General features: G+C 43.8%; 7 protein-coding genes across 10 annotated transcripts; 2 read left to right on the top strand and 5 right to left on the bottom strand.

Moving 5' to 3' along the window:
* Positions 1–542: 542 nt before the first annotated feature.
* Positions 543–1,702, bottom strand: LOC108073629 (uncharacterized). Its single transcript, XM_017165331.1, has 5 exons — positions 1,628–1,702; positions 1,435–1,573; positions 1,287–1,372; positions 1,078–1,231; positions 543–1,006 (listed from the first exon to the last, which is right to left on the bottom strand). The coding sequence occupies exons 1-5, from the start codon at positions 1,700–1,702 to the stop codon at positions 543–545; spliced, it is 918 nt and encodes a 305-aa protein (XP_017020820.1).
* A 307-nt stretch (positions 1,703–2,009) lies between these two features.
* LOC108073602 (uncharacterized) lies at positions 2,010–4,439 on the top strand. Its single transcript, XM_017165294.3, has 5 exons — positions 2,010–2,084; positions 2,145–2,277; positions 3,644–3,729; positions 3,796–3,949; positions 4,008–4,439. Exons 1-5 carry the CDS (start codon positions 2,010–2,012, stop codon positions 4,367–4,369), a joined length of 810 nt encoding a protein of 269 aa, XP_017020783.1. The 3' UTR covers positions 4,370–4,439.
* On the bottom strand, positions 4,372–7,819 carry LOC108073638 (beta-1,4-glucuronyltransferase 1). Its single transcript, XM_017165357.3, has 4 exons — positions 7,643–7,819; positions 5,948–6,447; positions 5,014–5,788; positions 4,372–4,946 (listed from the first exon to the last, which is right to left on the bottom strand). Exons 2-4 carry the CDS (start codon positions 6,376–6,378, stop codon positions 4,746–4,748), a joined length of 1,407 nt encoding a protein of 468 aa, XP_017020846.1. The 5' UTR covers positions 6,379–6,447; positions 7,643–7,819; the 3' UTR covers positions 4,372–4,745.
* Positions 7,820–8,204: 385 nt separating this feature from the next.
* On the bottom strand, positions 8,205–10,009 carry LOC108073639 (beta-1,4-glucuronyltransferase 1-like). Its single transcript, XM_017165358.3, has 3 exons — positions 9,582–10,009; positions 8,656–9,430; positions 8,205–8,594 (listed from the first exon to the last, which is right to left on the bottom strand). The coding sequence occupies exons 1-3, from the start codon at positions 9,953–9,955 to the stop codon at positions 8,394–8,396; spliced, it is 1,350 nt and encodes a 449-aa protein (XP_017020847.1). The 5' UTR covers positions 9,956–10,009; the 3' UTR covers positions 8,205–8,393.
* A 224-nt stretch (positions 10,010–10,233) lies between these two features.
* Positions 10,234–13,462, bottom strand: sip1 (septin interacting protein 1). The gene is made up of 3 exons (XM_017165356.3): positions 13,248–13,462; positions 10,853–13,182; positions 10,234–10,783 (listed from the first exon to the last, which is right to left on the bottom strand). Exons 1-3 carry the CDS (start codon positions 13,354–13,356, stop codon positions 10,652–10,654), a joined length of 2,571 nt encoding a protein of 856 aa, XP_017020845.1. The 5' UTR covers positions 13,357–13,462; the 3' UTR covers positions 10,234–10,651.
* A 1,616-nt stretch (positions 13,463–15,078) lies between these two features.
* On the top strand, positions 15,079–23,188 carry yuri (yuri gagarin). Of its 4 annotated transcripts, none has more exons than XM_070286703.1 (13): positions 15,081–15,282; positions 15,420–15,996; positions 16,125–16,460; positions 16,638–16,796; positions 17,368–17,661; positions 17,747–17,975; positions 18,035–18,123; positions 18,186–18,311; positions 21,600–21,756; positions 21,811–22,016; positions 22,086–22,354; positions 22,423–22,726; positions 22,821–22,874. In XM_070286703.1, the coding sequence occupies exons 2-13, from the start codon at positions 15,622–15,624 to the stop codon at positions 22,851–22,853; spliced, it is 2,577 nt and encodes an 858-aa protein (XP_070142804.1). In that variant the 5' UTR covers positions 15,081–15,282; positions 15,420–15,621; the 3' UTR covers positions 22,854–22,874. The 4 variants fall into 4 exon arrangements, with proteins under 4 accessions (XP_017020862.1, XP_070142804.1, XP_017020860.1 ...); XM_017165371.3 differs by lacking the exon at positions 22,821–22,874 and adding an exon at positions 22,920–23,188 and having other exon boundaries at positions 15,082–15,282; XM_017165372.3 differs by lacking the exon at positions 22,821–22,874 and having other exon boundaries at positions 15,082–15,282; positions 22,398–22,590.
* An 11-nt stretch (positions 23,189–23,199) lies between these two features.
* Positions 23,200–23,976, bottom strand: Uxt (Uxt prefoldin-like subunit). The gene is made up of 2 exons (XM_017165374.2): positions 23,823–23,976; positions 23,200–23,768 (listed from the first exon to the last, which is right to left on the bottom strand). The coding sequence occupies exons 1-2, from the start codon at positions 23,867–23,869 to the stop codon at positions 23,327–23,329; spliced, it is 489 nt and encodes a 162-aa protein (XP_017020863.1). The 5' UTR covers positions 23,870–23,976; the 3' UTR covers positions 23,200–23,326.
* Positions 23,977–24,209: the final 233 nt, after the last annotated feature.

The following is a 24,209-nucleotide window of genomic DNA, read 5'->3' as shown; positions in this document are numbered from 1 at the left end:
GTAGTGCCGTTTATGCAAAGTGCTCACCAAAAAACCAAAACCAAAGAGCGCAAGCAAGGCAGATAGAAAGTTTCGTCCTGGCGGGTAGCTAAGGATATTGTCGAGGAGGTGTCCCTGAATTGCTAAGCTCGCCAAAGTGCAGAAAAGAGGAATCGAAGTTTTATTGAATAAGTTGATAAGGCATTTTATATTCGTGCACACCATTGGGGGATTGAGTCAGTCGGGAGAAGGTTTATTTTTGCTTTATTTTTTATATTTAAATATTTATGAATTTAAAAGAAAAAGCTTTGGGTTAGGTTAGGTTTATATTTAAGTTTATTATAAATAATGTGAATTTATAATTTTAACCTTTTATGGGATAGTCGGTTAAGAAAAGATAAGAAAATTAATATTATTATTTGCATATTTGTTTGATAATACCAATAATTTTGCTTTTATGCAATATTTTTCACCTTCAAAATCTCAATAAATTAATCTTTAGGATATTTTTTTGTATAACCCATATTCTGTAGATATTTTATATATTTTTTATACATCCATAATCAGTACCATCGATGCATCTGACTTTCGGCGTAACGCCGATTTAGATCATTCTTCCGCTGCACCTCGCCACCCACTCCGTTGAGCAGCTCTCGCGGCTGCCAGTTTCGGTACACAGAAGGATCCTGCACCTTGTCCTCGCCGGTGTCCAATGCCTGCTGCTGCCACCACTTGAGTTGGGGCGGAGGGAACTGCGTTTGCACGGGCAGCACGGAGACCACCGGCGGATGACGTCTTGGCCACAAGCCCAGCTTGCTCAAACGCTTCTGCTCGTCGATGTCCGTGTCGTGCATGTCGTGCATGTGAAGCACCGGCAGCGGCTTCTGGGAATCGTTGGTGAGACTAGGCTTCATGGCCAAAGGATGAAAAGGATCATCGCCATAGAGCTCACGATAGCGAGAGCTCTTCACCAGCCTTATGATCTGGAACATGGCCACGCAGGTGAAGGCGTTGTAGCCCACAAAGACTACGAATAAATTAAAATATAAATAAATTATATATAGGGTAAAGAAAGATTAATTATAAACTATTACTTACATATATAAAAACAACCAACCAATGTCAGAATTATAAGAAAACCCAGGTTGATTTGTTTCTTCAGCATAATCATCAGGACAATGTGCAAAATGGTGATGTTTATAAAGTAAACAAACTCAAAGAAGGCCAGCGGCAGCAAAAACCATTTCTGCAACTAATCGAGGGATAAAATACTATTTTAAAATGCAAGAAAAAATATACGAAAATACCTTCAGAGCACCCCAGATACTCATTACCGCAGCTGCCATATGCGAACAGGACAAGACCTGAAAGAGCGCAGAAAAGCTCTCAGGAGCTGCAAGTAAGTCATAAGTCAATATTAAATCAAGTTCCCCAAAAGTAACCTTGAAAACTCACAGTTCTCCATCCAATTGATGTACTTCCTCACCCACTTCCGGTCCTTATACTCCGCATCATGCTCAAACAAATCGATTAGGGGGTCGAAGAATTTCACGCCCATCGTAAAAAGGACAATACTCTGGGCCATGCTTCGTATCTGGGAGAAAGTGTTCATTAAATTCGGTAATGGAGAGGGTTCAGTCTCACCTACAATGACCAAAACTGCCACGATGATGACACCGAGTCGCACCGAGCAATAGCACATATAGGATTCCATAAATAACATATTGAATTTTGTATTTCTTGTAATTTTTGTCCATAAATCAGAACGCAACTGCCTCGATCCATTGAGAGTCACAAGGCAACTGTGGTGAATCAACGTCCAATGGGAACAAACAAAGGGCAGCAATTACCGCCCGAGCAAATGACAAAAGCATGTTCAAGATGCCAATCTCTGGCCGGCATGGTAATGGAACCCAGAGAGCCGAAAAGAGCTCCAAACGCTGGCCGGAATGGCCATCATCTATCATTCACTGGCCAGGCCTCATGGAGGTAGCCACGATGTCGCGCTTTGCATTTAGTCCTGCATCGCCATGGTTCTCATGGAGAGCTACTTCTTTTGCGCCTCGGTTCGACTGGGTGTTCTGGTCATCTGCTTTGTGGCCGCCGTGAGTCTCTCAAAGGATTCAAACGAACATAAGTGTGTCATTATGTGTCATTTTCCGTAGCTGAAGAGCACCATCATCATGTGGTTGATCTTCACCAATGGCACCGCCTTTCTATTTTCCATCATTCGCATTTTCGAGTCCCATTACAAGACGAGTGCTATAGTCCATGACTCTGCCAACTGGATAGAGCAGTGTAAGTTAGAGATAGTCTCATGTAGAGGATGGTGAAGTTTAATTATAAATACATTTTTTGGAACTGATATTACGTCTTGAATATCTAAAGAGTTCCATGAAAATATAGTTCTGAATACTAATTAAAATTTTAAGAATAATTACAAGGAATAAAGAGCGATGGAAGACATGTTTACAATACTCAATAGTATCATTAATATTTTAAACTAAATAGGGTTTTAATGCTTATCATCAATATTACGACTTTTTTTTAGATAAAGTTGATTCTTTAAAGAGTTCTGCAGGTAAACATACAAATATATTTTAAAGTAGAATGCAAAATAATTTTTTTAATGATTTTTTAACGATTTTACAAGAACTTGTTATTTCTATTTCCAATCTATTTGGATAATCTGGTAATAATTAAAAATAGTTTAGGAATCGTTCAAGCGAAAAATAAGTGTTGAATTATTTTATTATTGCCTTGTTTGTTTCCAGTTATAAGTTTTGAGCTCATAATAAATGTTAGTTCGATTTAAAGTTCCATAAGATGAGGCTAAAAATATTTTATGGCGCACTATTCTTACTCTCCTTTATATCAAATTCTACTGTAAGTTTATATTTTCCTTTTCCTATATAAATGAAATAATAAAACCCCTCATATAGTTGGGGGTTGTGTTCAAGTTCACAAACTTTGTTTGCGAGACCTACAACCAATCCTGGTTTCAGTTTCAAGAGTGTCGCCTGAAGGCTGTATCTCGAGACAAGATAATCCTAAATATGAACGGAAATATTCTTTATCCTGTGAATAAAGTCCTTGTCCAGGGTATGTTATTCAAAAGGGAAAGTGGTTACAAGCCCTGGCTCCTCAATACCCAAGTAGATGCCTGTCGATTTATGCGAAAGAATTATAACCGAGCTGCCAAAATAATTTTTAACCTTTTCAAAGAGTTTACTGATATGAATCACACGTGTCCTTACTTTGTAAGTCATTATTAACCAATTGAAAATAAATAAGCAGCTTAATTTTTATTTAATTTTCAGGGGGCAGTACATGTCAGAGGCTTTTATCTCAAACCTGAACTATTGCGACTCCCTTTTCCCACTGGCGAATACATGTTATCATTGAGGTGGTTCTTTGATCGCAAGCTCCAGCTAGATACCAATGTCAGTTTTTCTTTCATTGAGGATTTGAAGGATACATAAACTAACAGATAATTGTTAATATGAATGTACTTAAGCAGCTGCTGGACCAAATAAATTTTTAAATTGTATTAATATTCAGGAGTTTTACTCTATAGTTTCAATTATTATTAGTATTTATAATCGATTTTACTAAAACTATAATTAGAAATACAATAATTTTTAATTAATACATAATCTTCTAGATCCCAAGGAGCTCATGATGTTCTTCCAACTCTACAACTTTTGTCACATTGTGACTTGCACTGTTGCAGCCTATGGAGCGTACAAGGTGAACTTATTAAATAAAAATAATTTAAGAAAAGTATTATTAAGAAAAATACTACTCCTCACTTAGCTCAAAAAGTACCACGTTATACCTCTGGCCATCTTTGAATTCTTGTACACTGTCCAAGTTGTGGTCCTCGTAATCATTTCCCTTCGGATTGCCAGGCACATTGTGCCTTTGGCCACGTTGATTCTGCTAACCCTCGGCTTAACCTTCTACGCAAGTTGGAAATATATCAAATTGAGATATAAACATTGGTTAAAAAGGCTCTTATTTTTCAGTGTTAGTTGCCTACGACACCCTGGCGCTGATTGCCTTCATAGAGATTATGTTTCTGGTGTGGAGTGAACGATACCAACGACTGTATGGAGCGGATCCTTTAAATCCCGTGCTCATGGATAGGTCCTTAAAGGGAATGCCAGACAACCCTTCTCCTGTCTTGCAGCAACCAATAATAATATATGTAATGCCAAAGGTTGGGCAAAAATTATGGGACATGCAACCACAAAAATGGTGGAAGAACGAAATTATTCAGAAGGAAATTGAGGAAAAAGAAGACTCCTCTGATTATTTTCAGCGAGAGGAACTTCTGTCAAAGGTCCTGCTACGCAACGCCATAAACGGAAAGCATTTAAAAGTATAAAATTATTTTAAAATATCAATAAAAACTGTATTAAAGTTTATCTGCAAAATTACACAATAAATTGCTTATATATTATTCTTATTTTAATTAATTATTGAGAAGCATTAAAATGTATCCTAAAGTAAGGGACTGAAAAAGGGAAATACCGAAACCTCTTGTAGGTAAGTACTAGCCTCTCTGATTAGACAAATTGCCCCACAATGAATTTATTTACAAGCATCTTAAATCCGTAGAAATTTGTGCAGAATAAATTGGTTCACAAAACCAGCATTGTTGTAAATAAATTAAATTTTTTAACAATCATCGAGCTACCTAAAAGTTTTTAATACTTCAAATATCACTTGTTAGAAGCAAAAAAAAAATCGTATTCCTATTGTCACGTCCTGCAGGCTGCGTTCTGTCCATACAACACTCGGTACTCGGGCTCGATCTTGGCCTTGATGAACTTGGTCATTTCCTTGGCATATTTCAGGCGAGCTGCCGAGGCCTTGGTTAGTTTCTTGATGCCGGGACTGTGCACGAGAAAAGCGGGATGCAAGGTGTGGTATTCGTAGCCCAACAAACACATGGCATAGTTCTGTAATTGGATTGGAGGATTAGGTAAAAATATTTTGAAAAATCTATTATTCATTTTCAAAACATACCTGAATCCGCTTGTTTGACTGCCCCTCCCAGGTGACTCGCTCATCAAACAGCGGTTCCGTGTTGTCGCTTACGTAGAAGGGCTCCCAAAATTTGAACTGCTTCTCCCGATGCCCCACGCTAAATAACTGCAGACGATCCTTGACGCTGGGAGCCCGATTAAGCCACTCTTGCTGGCCGGGGATCTTGTGGCACGTGGGACAAAGCCTCAAGTGGAAGATCTGTGCCTGTTGCTTTCTATAGAGAGCCAGCAACTCGGACTTGTTACCGGGGATTTGAGCACCCGCTTCAATCTCAAAGACTGCGAGGGGATAAACACGTCGCGGCTGGCTGGGATCCAGGGCCAAGACACTATGATTCTGAGTCACCATGTCCAGGAATTGGTCCACAAACCCAAGGCTGGGATACAACTCGATGTCGCAGGCGAAGATGAAGTGGGTATTGGCCGCCTGCCTGGCAATATTCCTGCCCACGTTGATCGGATAGGTGAGGTTCGCCTTCACCTTGTAGCTGTCGCTGCGATCGATGAGTGTGTACGGAGGCGGAATCAGAGAGCCGTCGGCCAGAGTACAGACGTAAGGCCGGGCCAGTACCTCATCCTCGTCGTAAGGCACATTCTCCGGCATGTGCTGGTTAGGGAAGTACACATGGAAGCTTACCCAATCACTGATGGCTTCACTGCCCTGTAAACAGTTTCGGGCATACTGAATGGCATCCAAGGTGGCATTCAGATCGTAGCCAGGTGCATGAATGGCAAAGCTGACGGGACCGCCCCAGCTGGAAGTAACAAGATTAAGATTTAATAAACTAACACCTGTTTGGGGTTTCAGCCAATAAAAAAAAACGAATTCTATTTGAACTGGCATCTGTTTTAAAAATAAATGCGGAGAAACCCGCGCTGTCCGTGATAAGGTAGATTTATAACAGAACACTCACCGTTCAACTACCGTCTCCAGGTTATCGAAAAACGTATAATCTCCGTTCGTTGTATAGGTAATGGACTCTGTGCAGCCAACCTGACGGCTCTTTCGTCCGATGACCAAGTTCTGAAGCAGCCAGAACTCGCCGTGCTGGAGTCTCTGGAAGCGAAGCGGACGATTCCGACAGTTTACCAGCCGCTGCAAGTCCCGTGTTCGAGGGGAGTCCTGTCGAGGGGGTATCCTTACTGGTTCGGCACAATCAAGGTAGTCATCTGCGGAAACTCCAGACGACAGCGACCAATTCCGCTGCGATATTCCCTGGCTTTTCTGTGTAAGCTGGTGAGCCTGCTGCAGGTTCCTCCCAAGTAGCAGCAGGGCAACAGTGAGGAGTATGAGGATCGGCCAGAGACGGGTATATCTCCTGTTGCCAAAGCTTACCGCCGTCATGGTGAGCAGCTGCGATTTGGACACCAGACCTTACCAAACACTCCACTCCGCTGCCAAACAATAATTAACCTGCAAGCACAACGAGAAGCCCAATAAACACCGAGAAACACTGATAGACCCAGGGCGCTGCACTTATGTACGTGCCGCCCCACCTACGTGCCGAACGGGGTTTATAAAGAGAAGCCACGCTACACTGGGGCTAATTCAATACCCTGACCCATTATATCATCCGTAATTACTGTTAGACTCGTCCGATAAGATCCCCACATAATGTTGTGGGAGTGCTAAGGCATCGGCCTTTGATTTGGTGTGTTCCGACAACGAAACCAAGTTGGTTTCATCCTTTAGCTACCCGAAAAGCTAACATGATATTTAATCATTGAAAAACTGCGTAATAAATATGTTTCTATGATTGGGGAAAAAGCGTACTTGTTAAAGTCTTTAACTTATCGAAATCAGCAATGGGTTTTCTCACGATTTTTAATGATTTGTATTTTGCACTCATTGCTAAACTGGTTCACCGACGCCAGATAAAGAAAATGTATATAAAAAAATTTTGTTAATTTGATAGAATCGCAATTGTTAAAGTCTTTGACTTATCCCAAAATTTTGCTTTCTGTTCCAATTGCAAATTCCAAAAGGTATACAAACTTTGGCCTTCTTTGTCTATATTAATGTTGTTCAATTTCAGCGACCTCTTTATTTCTTTTTTTAAAGATTTCTTTGTTTAACTTGGGGTCTAATCGGCTTGGTTAGCTTAAATTGCGTTGAGATCTATTTTTTGCACACGACAAGTGCAGCAGCAGGGCTTTTATACAGTTCAGTATTCAGTGAACTTCCCTTCTTATCGTACTTCAAACGTATAATAATAATAATCTGAAGCAGCTAACCTTAGGATTAAGCCATCTGGTATAATAAACTGTAAATGATAGTGCAATCTTTTTTACTGGGCTCCTGAAAAATATTATTCAATTTTATGCCTCAAGAGCTAGTCAATGACAACCAATTTTATAATTTAGTTGTATATACACCTTTTGCTGATGTCCTATGTCAATCTGAACATGTTTATTCCGATAAGGAAGATAATATGTATGACGAGTTTCTCACAAATCTAATCTATAATATATTAGCTCCCCTAGAATTCACTGAAACTACTACAACAAAAAAGAATTCCACCTATTCCGTTGTGATTCTTCCACTTGAAACACAATCATCAAAAACACTGACCAGTTCGAATGATAATAAGTTGTACTGTTGGATTTACCTAATCTGAAAACAATTAAAACTTTGTTAACGTCGATAACTAGAAACCGATCACTATTGTACACTATTTTCACACTATAAGGTTTTATCAGTTAAGATCCCTTTCGATTTGAAAACAAGGTACCAGAGCACTTAAACTACATGAAACCGAGGGCGAGTCTCCCCATCTGTCGGTGGCGAGCATTGAAATGTGACTGAAGTATTGAGACTTGCAAGAAACAACAATCCGAGCGAGCGAGCTTATCCGAGCCCAGTTATCAGGCGAGAGAATCGGCCTTATCACAGCAATTAATATTGCCAATCAGTAGATAACCCAGTTAGATGACGGAAGGAGGTCTGGTCTGTAAATACTTATTACCTGGATATTTGCCTTGAGCTTCCAGAATCACATTTCCATGATAACACCTTATAGCTGGAAATTTTTAATATCCAAAGTAATAATAATAATGTTTTAATAATTATTTGATATCGTTTTATTCTATATTTTAATATGCAAAGATGGTGCAGTAATAAAATAATCAATACAGAGAGATAGATTGGTGATCAATTGACAGATACTAAGATATTTTTATAAATAAATACTTTATTTACTGATCACATCATATGAATATCAGAAATCTGCTTAGGCCGGACATCGGTGAACTCTCTGGCATTGCCACAAATAAAATAAATATTGCCGATAGCAAGCAAAAAGTATTTAACAGATTGTAATATCACTTGTTGTTGGGGCAAACACCTACATATACGTATTGTCAGGTCGTGCAGGCTGCGTTCCGACCATACAGCACTCGGTATTCTGGCTCGATCTTAAACTTGATGAACTTGTTCATTTCCTCAACATATTTCAGGCGGTTCGAAGAGGTCTTGGCTAATTTCTTGATGCCGGGACTGTGCACTAGAAAAGCGGGATGCAAGGCGTAGTATTCGTAACCCAACAAGCACATGTCATAGTTCTGAAAAGGAGTCCAGGGATAGCAGAAGATAAGATTTGAAAATGGTATCATATTCACTTACCTGAGTCCGCTTGTCAGACTGGCCCTCCCAGGAGACCCGCTCATCGAACAGCGGCTCCGTTTTGTCGCTTACGTAGAAGGGCTCCCAGAACTTGAACTTATACTCCCGACGTCCCATGCTAAATAACTGCAGATGATCCTTGATGCTGGGAGTCCGATTAAGCCAATCTTGCTGGCCGGGAATCTCGTGGCAGGTGGAACAGAGCTTCAAGTGGAAGATCTGTGCCTGTTTCTTCCTATAGAGATCCATCAACTCGGCTTTGTTTTTGGGGATTTGAGCTCTCGCCTCAATCTCAAAAACTGCCAAAGGATACACACGTCGCGGCTGGCTGGGATCCAGGGCCAGGACACTATGATTCTGAGACACCATGTCCAGGAATTGATCCACAAACCCAAGGCTGGGATACAACTCGATGTCGCAGGCAAAGATGAAGTGGGTATTGGCCGCCTGCCTCGCAATATTCCTGCCCACATTTATTGGATAGGTGAGGTTCGCCTTCACCTTGTAGCTGTCGCTGCGATCGATGAGCGTGTACGGAGGCGGAATCAGAAAGCCGTCGGCCATAGTACAGACATACGGCCGGGCCAGTACCTCATCCTCGTCGTAAGGCACATTCTCCGGCATGTGCTGGTTGGAGAAATACACATGGAAGCTTACCCAATCACTGATGGCTTCACTGCCCGGCAGACAGTTCCGGACATACTGAATGGCATCCAAGGTGGCATTCAGATCGTAGCCAGGTGCATGAATGGCAAAGCTGACGGGACCGCCCCAGCTGGAAGTAAGAAGATGAAGTGTTAATAAACTAACACCTGTTTGGGGTTCCAGCCAATTAAAAATACTAATTCTATTTGAACTGGCATCTGTTTTAAAAATAAATGCGGAGAAAGCCGCGCGATAAGGTAGATTTATGAAAGAACACTCACCGTTCAACTACCGTCTCCAGGTTATCGAAAAACGTATAATCTCCGTTCGTTGTGTAGGTAATGGACTCTGTGCAGCCGACCTGACTGCTCTTTCGTCCGATTACCAAGTTCTGAAGCAGCCAGAACTCGCCGTGCTGGAGTCTCTGGAAGCGAAGCGGACGATTCCGACACTTTACCAGGCGCTGCAAATCCCGTGTTCGAGGGGAGTCCTGTCTCTGGAGCTCGAAACAGTCCAGGTAGTCATATACGCTTAATCCCAGCCTAATCTGGAGGTTCTGCAGATTCCTTAAAACTAGCAGCAGAGCGACACTGAGCAATATAAGGATTGGCCACGGGCGAATATATTTTCTATGGCCGAAGCTTACTGCCGCCATGGTGAACAGCTTCGCTTTAGCTACCAAACTCTCCACTTCGCTTCCAAACTATTATTAATATACAAGCAGAACGAGAAGTCTGATAATACTGAGATACTATATAGATCCAGACTCTGCACTTATTTGAGTGCTGTTCCATAAGCGCGCCGAATAGGGTTCATAGTGAGAATTCAATACCCTGACCATTATATGATCCGTAATTAATATTTAAATTTTCGATCTATAAATTTCATATATTCTTGATGAACATCAACACACGAGTCTACTAGAAAATAGTACTTTCCTGGTGAAAGTGTATACAAACTTCAGCTTCCTGAAGTTAACCTCCTTTCTTGTTTGATTAATGGTGTTCGATTTTAGCTTGATCAGCTTGATCAGATCTATTTTTTGCACAAGACAAATACATCTAGTTGTTTATACAGTTTGTGTTGCTTCCACCACAAAGCTCTATAGTAAACGTAGCCTACTGATCGGTCTTTGAACATTTGCGCTAATAATAACTAGCTAACCCTAGGATCAAGCCTTATAGTCTTCGTACTAGAATCTGTTTACTAGATTGCAGTAAGCTTCTGAAATTTAATACATATTAAAGTGTTTTTAGCTTATTTATGGATCACATAATAATTGCTTAAAAATAAATAAGTTTTTGAAAACTGTCCTTCAATTGGATGAAGTGGTCAGAGTTTCTTAAGTCTCTCAAAGTACACCCGTCTGAGAGCGTTCCAGGAGCTGATTAAGTCCCATCGGCTGCCAGTTGCTGAAGCTTCCATCGCTAAGCATGCACACGTTGCGATCGATGTAACAAAAGAGCTTGCCAACGCGATATATCTGCAAATAAAACGAAGGCGTTAAGATTAGATAAAAGTGCAAATAAAATATAAACCCATTTGTTCTCACCTGCTTGCCCATCTCCCGTCGACCGGGAAGGGGGGCAAAGATGATGCCCAGCTCGGCGCAGCGCTGGGAGACGAGTTCCTTGAACTCTAGCTGGGCGGGTTGATGCAGCAAGTCCACCATCATAACGGGCGGCAGGAGACCCGCCGGAACAGGACCCGGCGGCATTGGTGGCGGAGGCGTGGCCGTCATCGTAGGCTGAAGGAGAGCGTCGCTGGCGCGGTGCATCATTTCCAGGGCTCGTCGCAGGTGCTCCTTAACGCTTGGCTCGCGGATGATCTGCTCACTTAGCATGCTCTTCCAGCCGGTGTACCAGCGCGATATCTCGGCATAGTCGGGGGACTGGTTCAGCCACAGGACGAGCACCTGCATCCAGCGCGGGAAGAAGTACCTGTCCAGCAGCTGAGCCATGTACATGGGTTCGATCAGCTCGTGCCACTCCCAAACCTGATGCCACAGCTCCAAGTCCTGGTGCAGCGGATTGATGACAAACTCGGCGAGGGTTGCCTGCAGTTTCGGTACAATGTGACGCTGCAGAAACTCCTGCATCTCCTCTTCGGGGAAGGCCTGCTGCCAGGGCGTGAGCATGGCCCTGGCCGAGCGATCCTGCGGCGACCAGGCTCGCAACGCCTCGCCAAGCTTGCTGCGGATCTGCGGATAGACGGCCTCCTCCAGCTTGCTACCCAGAATGGCGTGCCAGGGCAGCACCCAACTGTCTATGGGCACGGTGTCGGTGAGGGGATCCCACTCCTGGACACCGGTCACCAGGCGCGGCAGCACGAGCTGCTCCAGTACAGAGTCCAGTACCCAGGTGGGCAGCAAGGGAGCCCATGCATCGAGAAGAGCTGCCATGGGGGGATGCTCCTTGGGCTGCCAGGCAGCGGCGCAGGTCCGGAAGGATGGCATCACCCCGGCCCATATCAGCGAGGAGTACGGATCGAAGACATTGCGCGGCTGCTGCTCGGTCGGCTCCCCGCGCTGCAGCATTGAACGCCAAGTCTTCACCATCTGCAGCGGTTCCGTTGGGTGCTCCAACGGCTGCCAGTGGAGCAATTCCCGCTTCAGGAGGGGCGCTATCACGCCGGCCGCCAGGTCAGCCAAGCCGAACTCCTGGAACTCGGCCGCATAGTCCACGAGCAGCTCCCGAAAAAGGCGCTCCGCCTGCGGCAATTCCAGATCGGGATTCTCGCTCAGGCGCTCCACTCGATCCAGTGCCTCCTCCAAGGTGCGAATGTGGTTGCGCTCCAGCTGCACGATCTCTTCCAGCTTGCGGTGCTCGCTCTCCAGCGCTGCCTGCTGACTGGAGCACTCCCGCTCCTGCTTGTCGATGGCTATGATCTGCTGCTCGGCCTGGCTCACCAAGAGCTGCAGGTTGTGCGTCAGCTCGGGCATAGAAAACACGGAAGCGGCCGTGCCAGCTCCTTTCTCCGTCGGCTCAGCGTCATACAAAGTCTCCTCCGGCGTGATTTTGGCCTGGCCCAAGGCATGATAGCCGCTGAGCACTCGCTTCTCCGGCCCCGTCATGTCGATCACTGGGACATTTCCCAGCTTCTTGCTTAACTTCTCCGAGAGCAGGTGGCTGGACTTGTTGCCCTTGGCTATCACCTCCTCCACTGACTTGTAGTAGTAGCGTTTGCCCTGACGCTCTTGCGAATCGGCTCCAGCGGCGCCTCCCTTGCGCCACTTGTTCAGCTGCTCCTTGAACTCCTTGGCCTCGCGCACATCCTCGTCCACCTTGATGGCCTTGGCTGTCTGGCCGCCGATGCTGGCTGCTGTTTCGGGGCCATAGGCTCCGATGGCTCCTCTGCCCTTGCGCACATGAGCCTGCACCGGCTGTGAAATGCCCTGCAGGTCCTTGCCCAATCCCTTGCCAGGCTCGTAGCCCATTTGGAGGAGCAGCTTGGCACCGATGCCGCGCGTATGCTGTTCCCAAGCTCCCACATTCCGCTCGCTGGCTATGTGCGAGCGGTGCTGGAAGAAGGTGGTACCGCTGCTGCCACTGTGTTTCCCCTGACCCCTGCTCAGCGCTGGCCGCTCCTCCTCCTCAGAGCTGTTGGAGCTATCCTGATCACTCTGTTCCCCGAAGGCGGGACGTGCACTGGCCGAGGAGCCATCACTCTGGTCGTCGCGATCCGCCTCACCGCCGTCCTCCTTAGCCCCACTGTTGTCGTCCTCAGCCTTTAGCGCCTTTTTCTTCTTTTTGCCCGCCTGCTGGATGCCGCCGGCCACGAAGTTCACCGGCATGGTGTAGTCCTTGGGCTGCCGGGCGGACCGGCCCCTCCGTTTGCCACCCTCGCCGCCGCTCTCCTCCTCGCTGTCATCCGCCCAAATGCCTGCAAAAAATGCATTAATTTATATTATCAATATTAAGAAATAGGGTGCTAAAGCCACTGCTCACCGTAGATCTGCTGGTGCCGACTCTGGCGTCCGCGGGGCCTGTTGATGTTGAACTCATTGTCCAGGTCGTAGTCCGTGATCTCGAAGCGCTCGTACTCATTGTCCGACATGGTAGTATCGGTTTTAGACTTTAATATCCTAAAAAGCCGATTTCGCAAAATCTGTAAACAAAAAAAAACGCGATTGATAATAGAGATGAGACTCACGCAGTGTGACCGTAGCTTGATTTTTAAAGCACGCACAAGCATGATATATCATGCGCACAAATATACCAAATGGTGTGGAACTCTGCTCATCTTGGTAAAGTTGCGGGTGGAAAACTTGACTATACACTAACTAACAAAATTGCAACCAGTGTTTAAAAATATATAAGAAAAACAAATTAATATATAAACATATTTTTCAAAATAAAAATTAAATTCTGCAGTATCCTTAATATTAATTTAATATATGGGCATGTACATAGTGTAAATATTAAATTATATGCTAGAGATATTTATGAAACAAGTTTAAGAATAATGAAAAATATAACATTTACAGGTGAGATTTTAATTATTATTTTACTTGCCATGATTAGTTAGGCTTACAAAAAAGTGAAAAGGAATCTATGCAGTTCGATCTATTCTAAATAAATTAATGTAAATAAATTTAACTGAAGTACATATTTTATTTACAAATTAAAGTCATCGAACATTTGAGTATGTTCTCATATAAATTGTAAAAGCCTTCCAATGGCAGCTACATATGATATAGAATTCTTAACTTAATAAAATTAAAAAAAAGTTATTTTAAAACCGTAAAAACCTATTAAAATATGTTAAAAAACTAAAAAAGTTAACCCATTTTTTCATTTTATTGTCTCGTTTAAATTTCGATAGATTTGATGACAAAAGCTATATGATTTAGTCGTCTGATTTTTTAAAAATTAAATTAAACTTTCTGAAGTAATATAATATAGTCATCTAGTTGTAGTTTTAGATGTAGATGAAAATATGTTGTATTTTGTTATTTTTGTTTATATTAATTTTGATATTGTTCTTACATCAGCTATAGATATAGTTGTATGGTTTGGCCCCTCCCGACTATTTGCAATTAAAAGAAAACTATCTGAAAGATACATTCTATACAACTGAGAGACTTTGTTTAGCAATGGATACACGAAAATGACTAGATCGAGACGGCTGTTGATGATGATCTAGAATACACAAAATATAGACTTTATCACAAGATTACAATTCGACCGAACTGGTAGATTGTTAATATCCAATCTATACTGTATCCCTCAAATACATACATTTCCTGACTAGTATCTTTCAATTTTCAAGCACCTAAACTTTCCAAGTGTATCTTTTTAAGGAGAGAACCCGTTCGGTCTTGGCATTCATAGGATTGTGTAACCGGTGAGAATACTCAGCTTATCTCCTGCCATGACCGGGCCCATACGCCGGGGAGTTATCAATTTGGCCAAACAAATTTATCCAACGGCAAATACCCCGCCGAGTTACCAATTATACAAAATTGGCAGTGAAGCCGCAACTTGGGCAAACAGCGATGACTCGACGGATCCCAGGCGAGTGTGTGTGGCATTGGGAGCCACACACCCGAGACTGGGCACCGCTAAGTTCTTGGGCAAACACACCACAAGGCGCTCCAATTCGGTCCCAGCCAACGCACTGATAAGCGGGGAGGAGCGGAGCGAACGAGAGCGCAGATCGCAGAACGCAGAACGCTTCTCTGGGAGCGGAGCCACCTTGGTAGAAACCAGCTAGCGAGCACGGCTCGGCGGCGGGCGATCGAGATTCAGTTTCGGTTTCAGTTTTAAGCGAAGCGTCGTTGCTCGTTGAACTCGCGGAATTCGGATCGGGCAGAAATATAAAAAATAAGCAGCTGAAACCGTATACTTAATACGCACGCGTGTGTGTAGCTTGCAAAAAAAAAAAAAATAAATAAAACAAGAAAAATATAAACAAAACTACATGCTACGTCAGAAGCCTACAAACAAAAGATATGAACGCAGTGCTGACGTCGCCGCCAAGGTTCGAATCAGATATTATATTTTTTGCTTTTTTTGTTGTTAATTTTTTGCTGTTGTTCTGTTTCTGTTTTCCATAAACTTACAACTTTACAACTTTTTGGTGGCGTTTTTTTTTTTATTTGTGACTTTTTCGCGTAGTGATTTGCGTGCACCTCAAGGGGAGGAGAACTGCATCCGAGGCCCTCTCTCTTTCGGATCAGCAGTGCCTTGAGATTGCCGCTCTCGAAGTGAACGTTCCGATGTGTCTAATTACACAAGCTTTTGGAAAAATCAACCCAATGACAGTCTAAGCTGAAGATAGAGGAAAAACGACTTGATTAACGACCTGAACATCAGCATAATGAGCTCCCAAAGAACTGGCTTCGTCCTGGACGCCAAGTCCATGGGTCTCAAAGGGGTCTCGAGCCCGCCATCGCCACCGTCCACCAATTGCTTGTGTGAGCCCTGCCCGGAGCCGGAGGAGGACTGCCCAAGTGTCGGCAGTGCCACGCAAGTCCTGGCGCGTGAAGAAGGATCAGAGCTGGAGGCCTGTGGAAGCAATGCCCAGTGCAATTCCAGCACGGAGGCCCTGCCCACGGAATACTATCGCAGCCTGCTCCAAAAACTAATACAGGAGGCTGGCGATGCTGGCCAGGTGAATTTCGAGCTGAACAGCATATTCCTCAAGCGGCTGGGCGAGATCGATGGCCTGAATGAAGATTGTGGTGATACTATGGTGAGCTTAGACATATCTTAAAAATAATATATGTATGTCCTAAAATATTCGTATTTGAGATTTGAGCCTGGGACTCATGTGTGCAAAAAAATATTATTAAACAAAGTATTCTCTCCTTCCCCCCATAGTTTAGCACCCAACTGCGTCTGGTGACCTTCCAGGAGTGGGTGGACTTTTTGCTCCACGTGAACAGCGTGATCCTGGGCAATATGTCCGAGTTGGAGGATGAGGCCTATAGCAAAATAGTCTCTTACTTTAACTCCATGCAGGGACAACAGCAACAGGCCCTGGATGAGAATCGCAAGCTGCGGAGAGATCTTTGCACGCTTATCAAATTCGTGCAGACCGGCTACCACCGCAGCAGCTGGGAGGGCATCAAGGAGGTATCGCTGGAGACCATGACTGTCAATCAGTTGCTGGGCATGAAACCGGATCAGGTCCTGCCGGAGAGCGAGAGCGAGAAGGTAGGCAAAAGGGGATCTGGGGATTCAAAAAGCAAGTCACCCGAATCCCAAAAATCCTGGCTTTCTTCCAAACACCATTAATTTCATTTTATATTTATTTTCTCGTTCAATAAATTCTTTAATATATTTTCTTTATATAAAGACGATTTTTCATTGGATTTTTTAATTCTTTTGTAGATGGCCGAGTGCATGAAGTCGCTGGTCAACGAGATGGCGGAAAAGCATGACGAGATAGTCCACCTGAAGACACAGCTTGCCAATTTAGATGAGGTTGTGCTTACGGCCAGGCAGAAATTGCTTTTCAAGGATCAGTGCATAGCCCAGCTTAACCAGCAGGTGAGAAATTCAAAGGAAAGGGGATAAAAGCTTATCTTTTGATAAATATTTTTTTATTAATTGATTTAATACTTGGTATATCAAGGAATTTAAAAGAAGATTTTGTAGTTTAAAGGGATATTTGATAGTGCTTGTAAGTATATTGTAATTTTTAAATAAATAGAAGCACCAAGATATACCTCGAAAAGCAAATGATGAAGAGGCATGCCTACCATTTTAAAAACACATTTAAAAACGCTCCCAGATCCTCAAGTTTCATAATACTTAACTGACGTTTGTTCATGTTTTCTTTTAAGAAATTCATCTCACAACCCCATCGGATGAGGTGAGGTAGTGACGTTAGAGACATTACTTATTCCTCAGCTTAGTTTATTATTAGATTAATTGGAATTTTTTTTCGATTACTCCAACCGAGCTTATCTCTTAATCGACTTTCGTAGCGTCAAATCGGAAACCCGATCAGCAAGCGTCTGTCGTAATTTCAAACATTTCAATGTTGTAAATAGAATAACACTTACGTAGATATTCGTGCCAGACTAAATATTATATTTATTCTATTTTTCAAACAAAGCTACAGGAAGTCACTCAGAAACTAGCCAGCATGCCCACGACCGACGCCGAGTCCTCCGCGGAAGTTACCGACAATCCTGAGCAAACCTCAGGGGAGAGCAAGGTGGACGCAACCACCAGCATTTCGATCACCAACTGCATGCTCCAGGATCTAGCGATCCAAGATTATAGGGAGACTGAGATGCTCCGCATACTGGACAACGAGCTTAACGAGTTCCTCCTCATGCACAACATTCATGAGCACCAGACTATGGAGTCCTGGCGGAGACGTCTAGCCTGCTTGTACGAGAAGTTGGTAAGGTAGTAGCTTAGATACTGTAAATTTTTAAATGCTAGGCGTACCATTATTGTTTATTAACATTTTTTAATAATTTCCCCAGAGTTCTGAGCGCGATGACACAGTGAAAAAACTGGAAAACATTCGCAGTCAGCTGAGTCTTCTTCAGGCGGACGTGGATCGTTCCGGTCTGGTCTTTAATCATCCCCCGCCTTCAACTGTTGATGTAGACTCCAAGATGGTGGAATGTCTCAGGGGGCGAATGGATACCCTCACTCAACGCAATCGGGAGCTGCAAGAGAAATACCTACGCCTAGATACCGAGACCAAAAGTGAGTAGAAATGCTGATCTCTATTAGTTATATAATTATGGTAACAATCAACATTTCAGTACTGCAGACAAAGTTTGAGTTTCAAAACGGACTAAATGAGAGGAATTCGCATATTTTAAAGGAGATCGCTGACTTTATTAGCAAACTGGTGAGTAAAGTCACTGAAGTTAACTAAAAAATAATCAAATCTAATCACTAACTTCTTTTCAGCTTCCTATCGAATTTTCCTATCAAACCATGTACTCTGAAACTTCAACTGAAAATCCATTCTGCGAGGCCATCAAAGAGATACTAGACCGACAGAGATCCAGCGAAGAGCTGAGGAATAAGACATGTGTGAGTATTCTATCTGACGGTTTCGATTACACCCGCAATTAGGCTTTTCCAATAACCTTGGCTGTCATATCAAATGCAGAAAGGCGACACGAAAACACCTAGCCAACACACAAGGAATGAGTCCGCCAAAGCCAAGCCCGCAGCCATGGCAAAGGCAAAGTCAACAACTAGGCCCGCGACTAAGCCAACAACAAAACCAGCAACTAAGCCAACAACTACAAAGACCAGGAGCACCAAGTAACTATGTCACTTGTTGACCCTCCCACACATTTAGCCTAAGCGCTAAGCCAAGTTAACTCTACTTAAGTATAGCTTAAAGTTTGCCCTCGTTATTGTAAGTTGAAAAGTTATTTATCATCGAAATAGTTCCCGCCAAAAAGGAACTAGTATCCTTGCCAATATATATGTCTTGTTTATATACAAAAATCAACTGATATCTAGCGTGTAGAAAATATATACACAATGAGTAAAGCCAGGAGCTCAGTCAAGAGGGGTATAGTTATAAGCTATCATTAATTTAATTTTTAATTAAATTCATTAAAATTAGCTTTTCAACTTTTGATTTACATATTTTGTTTTGGCTACGCCTCTGACCTGACTTTAAATACATATACCTTTTCCCCTTACACCCCAAAATATTCTCTTATGTGGTAAATGACATTCGCCTTCGGGGAAGAAGCCCCATATATAGCTTTCTATATACATATATCCTGGGAGGGAATGACAACAAATATTGTTGCCATTCGAGTCGACTGATTTATTTACCCATATATTTCGTATGGTCCCGAAAGTAAGTCCCTGTGAGCTCCTGTCTACCTTCGACAAATACAAATCGGTCGCGAATGTGTTTATTGTGAAGGAAACTGCAATTGTCGGGGGATAGGTGGAGTGCCTCCGTCCTCTAGGCTCACCTGCCCTCCAGGAGCTGGCGAATCGGAAATAGGTTCCGTGTTATTTATTTACCCACAATCGACACGCGAGGCAGGCGAGCGAGTGATATGCATATCGATGAGAGCCCACGGGACTTGGGACGGGGATTTGAGTGGCGAGAGCTGCTCGTGATCCTCGTGAGCAGGAGTTTCTGGTTATCAAGTTCTGGGTGGAATAAATGCATCTTGGGATAAATTTTAAAATATTAAACTTTTTAATACAAACAAGGGAATTTTAAGAAATTAATGAAATGGATTACAGTACTCTGTGTTTAGATTCTAAAAAATATAAGCAATAATATAGGTAATAAATAATATTAATAATATAAAAACTTTAATTTTAAATGCAAATCTTTTGATAAAAAAAAACAATCGAAGCTACATATATAAGACAGGTTCCAAAATTGGGTTTCTCAGAAACTATTTCTAAAAATTAAATGATGTTGAAAGTCGATACAGGGACATTTAAAAAATATTTTTAAATATTTGTAACCCTTAAAACTCTTAGACAACATTTTTTTTTAAATATTTTAAACCTTAAAACTCTTGGAATCAAAACCCTCAGCCCTTAATCTCATTAAAATATGTTTTTATAAATAGAAAATTCCCTTTTTTGAGTTCCTAGAACCACTCACGCGATCAGCTCAGCGGCCAACTGCTGGGCGGAAAATCAAACACAGCTCGGCTGGAAGCCGTAGCTGCAGCCGCGGCGGGGTCGTCGGCGCTGGGAACCGGAGTAGTTCGCTTCAGAATCCTGTCATCCGTCGTCAGTTGCTGTTTAGTCGCGTGAAACAAATCAAGGAAGCGCCAGGAATCGGCACCGGGAATAAAGCGCGCGCGTTTGCTAAATGTCCTCGCTGAACCCGCACACATAAAGCGTAGACGTGAATTTACGAGCCCTAATTAGCCGCCCGCGAAATTTGGAATTTTCCGAGCACGACCTAGACGCCTCGCGCGTGAAAAACGGAAAGGCAAGGCGGCGTGCAATTAGCCCGAAACTTTTCCGTTCAGTCCAGGGAAAACTTATCCAAAAAGTGCAAATTGTTTTCGAGTGTTTCGAGCGGGGGCCATGGGGGCAAAACTGTAAATGTGCAAATTGAGCCAGGTGAAAGGTGTGGAAAACTGGCAGCGAAAAGGAGGCACTCTTAATGGGTTTAATGACAGCCAGACGACAACCCTCTGGTCTCGGGAAATCATAATAATTCATTGCCCCCGGGCGTAGGTATTTGTCTTAATCGATTTTCACAATTCCCGCCTACCCCCCACGGAGGCTATCAAATTCGTACTCCTCCCCTAGTATAATATGCCTTTAAAAGTGTTTTAAGTGCGCGAAGCCACGCTCTCCCCAGCCCCCCGAGTGCGGGGTAAATACTATTGCCAATCGGAGGCACAGACAGACGATATTATGCGCTGCCACCCGCGCGGCAACTTTATTTTCAAATCGTGTCAAACAGTTGGGCCCTTGCCCTAGGGGGGGTTGAATAGTAGTAGAATAATATAATATCTATAAAACCCGGGGCAGTCCACCACCCCCCCGTCCCCCATATAGTTGTTTTCCTTGTGTTGCCAAAGTGCCAAAGAAACGGAACTTTGAAACCCGAAACCCAAAGTCTTGCCACCTACGTACGTCTACGTAGAGTTCGATTTGGTTTTATTTTCGTGACAAACTTTTAATAGCAATATTATTGAAATGAAATGAAACGGTAATGAAGTCAAAATTCGTCAGGGCTGTGAGAGATATACCTATATTTGCAACCCAAACACGAAGGCTACTCTGCTTTCAAGCGATTTAAAATAAATGTGCAAGGCTTTAGATACAAGATATATGCACTCGACGGACAATTGACAGGCTGACTGACAGGTGATTCTGTTATTTCGTGACTTCGTGATTCCCCGGATTTACGACAATTAGTTGCAAATATCCGACTCGTCATGGTAAGCCTCGGTATTCGGTCTTGTTGAGGATTCAGGCTCCACAGCAACCTCTATTTTCCTATTCGAATTCGCAGAGCGAAAAGGCCATCGTTGATTGCCCCCATCGCCAGCAGTTGGAGCACACGCTGCTCCACTGCCAGACCCAGTCGGAGATCCTGCAGGCCACCAGGGACAATTATCTCAGCATTATTGATGAGTTCAAGCGGGATCTCGAGGAGCTAACCGAGCAGGTCGAACAGCAGCAGCAACAGCAGCAGCAGCAGACCAACCAATCCTGTCCAGAGCCAGAGCTCCACCTTGAGGAGCCACCGCGAATCAACTGCGAACTGGAGATACAAGTTGGCAAAACACACACACGTCCTGACTGTCCCAATGAGATTCACTTTTCTTCTTTTCTGATTTTCCTTCCATATTTCCTCCTTAGAACGAACGCCTTGCCTGCCAAATCCAAGGACTACAGGACACAGTGAAGGATCGCGATGGTCAGATAGCGGATCTGCAGTCCATGATCCAGAGCTACTCCGATGTAAGCGAGAATAATCGACTCAAGGAGCAGATACACGAACTCAAACTAAAGAACAGTAGGTGGTTTCACGGATATGCCCTAGATACTTTACTAATATTTCTTTACCCAGGTAATCAAGGCCGTCAGATTCGCGAACTTGAGGGTGCAGTTAAGAGCAACGAACAGGAGCGAAGGGAGCTGGCCAGCAAATATCAAAACCTAATGAGTAGTCTTGAGGAGAAGTCCCAGGGACTCAAGGGAGCCGAGCGACAGGTGGAGGGCCTTCAGACCCGTTTAAATCAGTTGGAGCAGCTGCAGGGCGAGCTCCAAATGGAGGTGGGTATCCTGCATGTCCTTATCTAAGACAGAACCTTGGGTTAACAATTTTTTCATTTTCAATTTCAGCGCAATGTCCTGCGGGATGAGGTGGTTGCCCTCAAGGAGAAGGAGGCCGTTTCAGCGGGTCGCGAGCGAGCTCTCGTTGACCAACAACGACTGGGTCACATGGAGCTAGAAAAAATGCGACACCACATTAGGGATATGCAGTGCCAACTGCAGCAGGAGGAGTCCCAGCATCGGGAAAACGTACGGCAGCTGGAGAAGACCAAAGTTTCGATTCAGGAAAAGATGAGCGTCCTCTCCGCCGATTGCCAGCGGATGCAGATGCGACTAAAGTAGGTAGTCCTGGCGGGATGGAGTGCATCCATCTAAGAGCAGATGCCATCTTCTTTCATCCCTGCAGGCAACAGTTCGACGTTAACCAACAGCAAGGCCAGATCATCGAGTCGTTCCGAAAGTGGAAAGAAGCCCAGGTTAGGTCCGACGACGCGATGAGGCAACGCGCCAAGGAGGCTGAGAATAAAATTAGCATGCTGGTGGAGGAGAATCAATCGCTGGTCAAGGACTACCGTTGCGTCTACAGAGACTACCAGGTTTTGGAGCAGGAGCTGCAGCGGGTGAAGCAGGCGATCAACTATGCGCCCACCTCATCGATGGGCTACCCTCCATCGCCATCGGGTCGAATGGACCCCGAGGCGGGCAATGAAGTGAGTTTAAAAATTTAAATCTATAAATCTAAAAATTCTTAACAAACTGGGCTGCAAACCTTAAATTTTAAATTCCTCGCTTCCATTCTACAAGATGTCTCTTCAAAATTACAACAAATTGGATTAACATTGGTTGGAATAGGTCTAGATTTTGTGAACAATGATTTAAACTTGTCCTTTGTGAATCCCCCAGATGGCCAGGCGCCTGCAGAGCATGGCCAGCACCTCCCAGCGCATCTCCAATCAGTACCGAACACTTAACGATGTCCAAGCGACTGTGGTGCCCCAGTACCAGCACAACAAGAACCAGCCAAGGCCCGCCAGATCCTCGGATGATGTGTCCTAGGCCTTCCCTACAACAATTTTCACTTGATTTACACCCACGCCATAAGGCCGACTACATAATCGAGTCGTGCATATTGTAAATTCCTTGTAAATTTTAGTAGAAAACAAGAAAAATAAACATTTGCATATATAGATATTATAAAATAATATTTTAATTTAAAACAGAGGCGCATCTGCTTTTTCCTGAACTTCAGTTAATGTAAGGTACCCTCATTCCTCATCTTTCTCTCCTGCTAGTCTACTCCTGCTCCTTGTCTACTTCCCATCCTCCTGCTGGATGAGCTTGGCCCTTTCGCTGATGGCTATTAAAGCCATTTTGATTTGGGCCCGCTTCTTGACGCTCTCCTCGCGCAGAACTTCGGATTGCTTGGTCAGTATCTTGACGCGAACGTCGCTGAACTGCTCCGCCTCCGGCAGGGTCATCTCCAGGTAAACATCCTTGCCCACGTTCACCAGGATGCGGTCCATCTGGCGTACCCTGGCCTGCATGAAGACGTTGCTGCCGATGTTCACCTGCGTCTTGTAGCCCTCGGGCAAGTGTGTGTCGAAGGTTTGGAGTGTGTTCTTCAGCTGCACGTACTCCATTATCTCCTCGTTGTATTGACCAATGCAGTGTTCCAGCTGCCGCAGGTCCTCCTTCAGGACTTCGTTGATGAACTCCTCGATCTGCGTGATGCGCGCCTCGTTGGCAGCCTGCCTGTGTGAGATTTTAAGGCAGTTTAAATGTATTTCTTGGTAGCTCATTACTTACTCCAGCCTCTGTTGCGACTCTTTGTTGCTTTTGGAAGTGTTGTGCATTGTTATGTGTTTAATTTTAAGCTACAAAGCCGGCAAACCCGGTAAAATGGTGAAATATTTGGTTTGTTTACCTTTTTAATCGGTGCTGCCAGACTTTCAAGTCTTGAACTACCAGTGTTGCCACACTTTGGTGTCTCGAGACACCAGTGGTTGCCAGACTTTCAGTAGTACTTAGCCGTTACAATTTAAATATTCACTATAAACTGAATTTCTACATAAAATGAGGGACAGGAAGGTAACTTTCGAAAAGTATTGATATCAGATCAGATGAACTTATTCTATATGTCTATGGTATAGATATATGTACGTTGTCCGCCAGCATTTCTATCAGAAGAATCAA

This window comes from Drosophila kikkawai, chromosome 2L (genome assembly GCF_030179895.1).
Source record: "Drosophila kikkawai strain 14028-0561.14 chromosome 2L, DkikHiC1v2, whole genome shotgun sequence".
Lineage (NCBI taxonomy): Eukaryota > Metazoa > Arthropoda > Insecta > Diptera > Drosophilidae > Drosophila > Drosophila kikkawai.
Note: the sequence above shows the minus strand (reverse complement) of the source record. Positions and strands in the feature narration are given on the sequence as shown.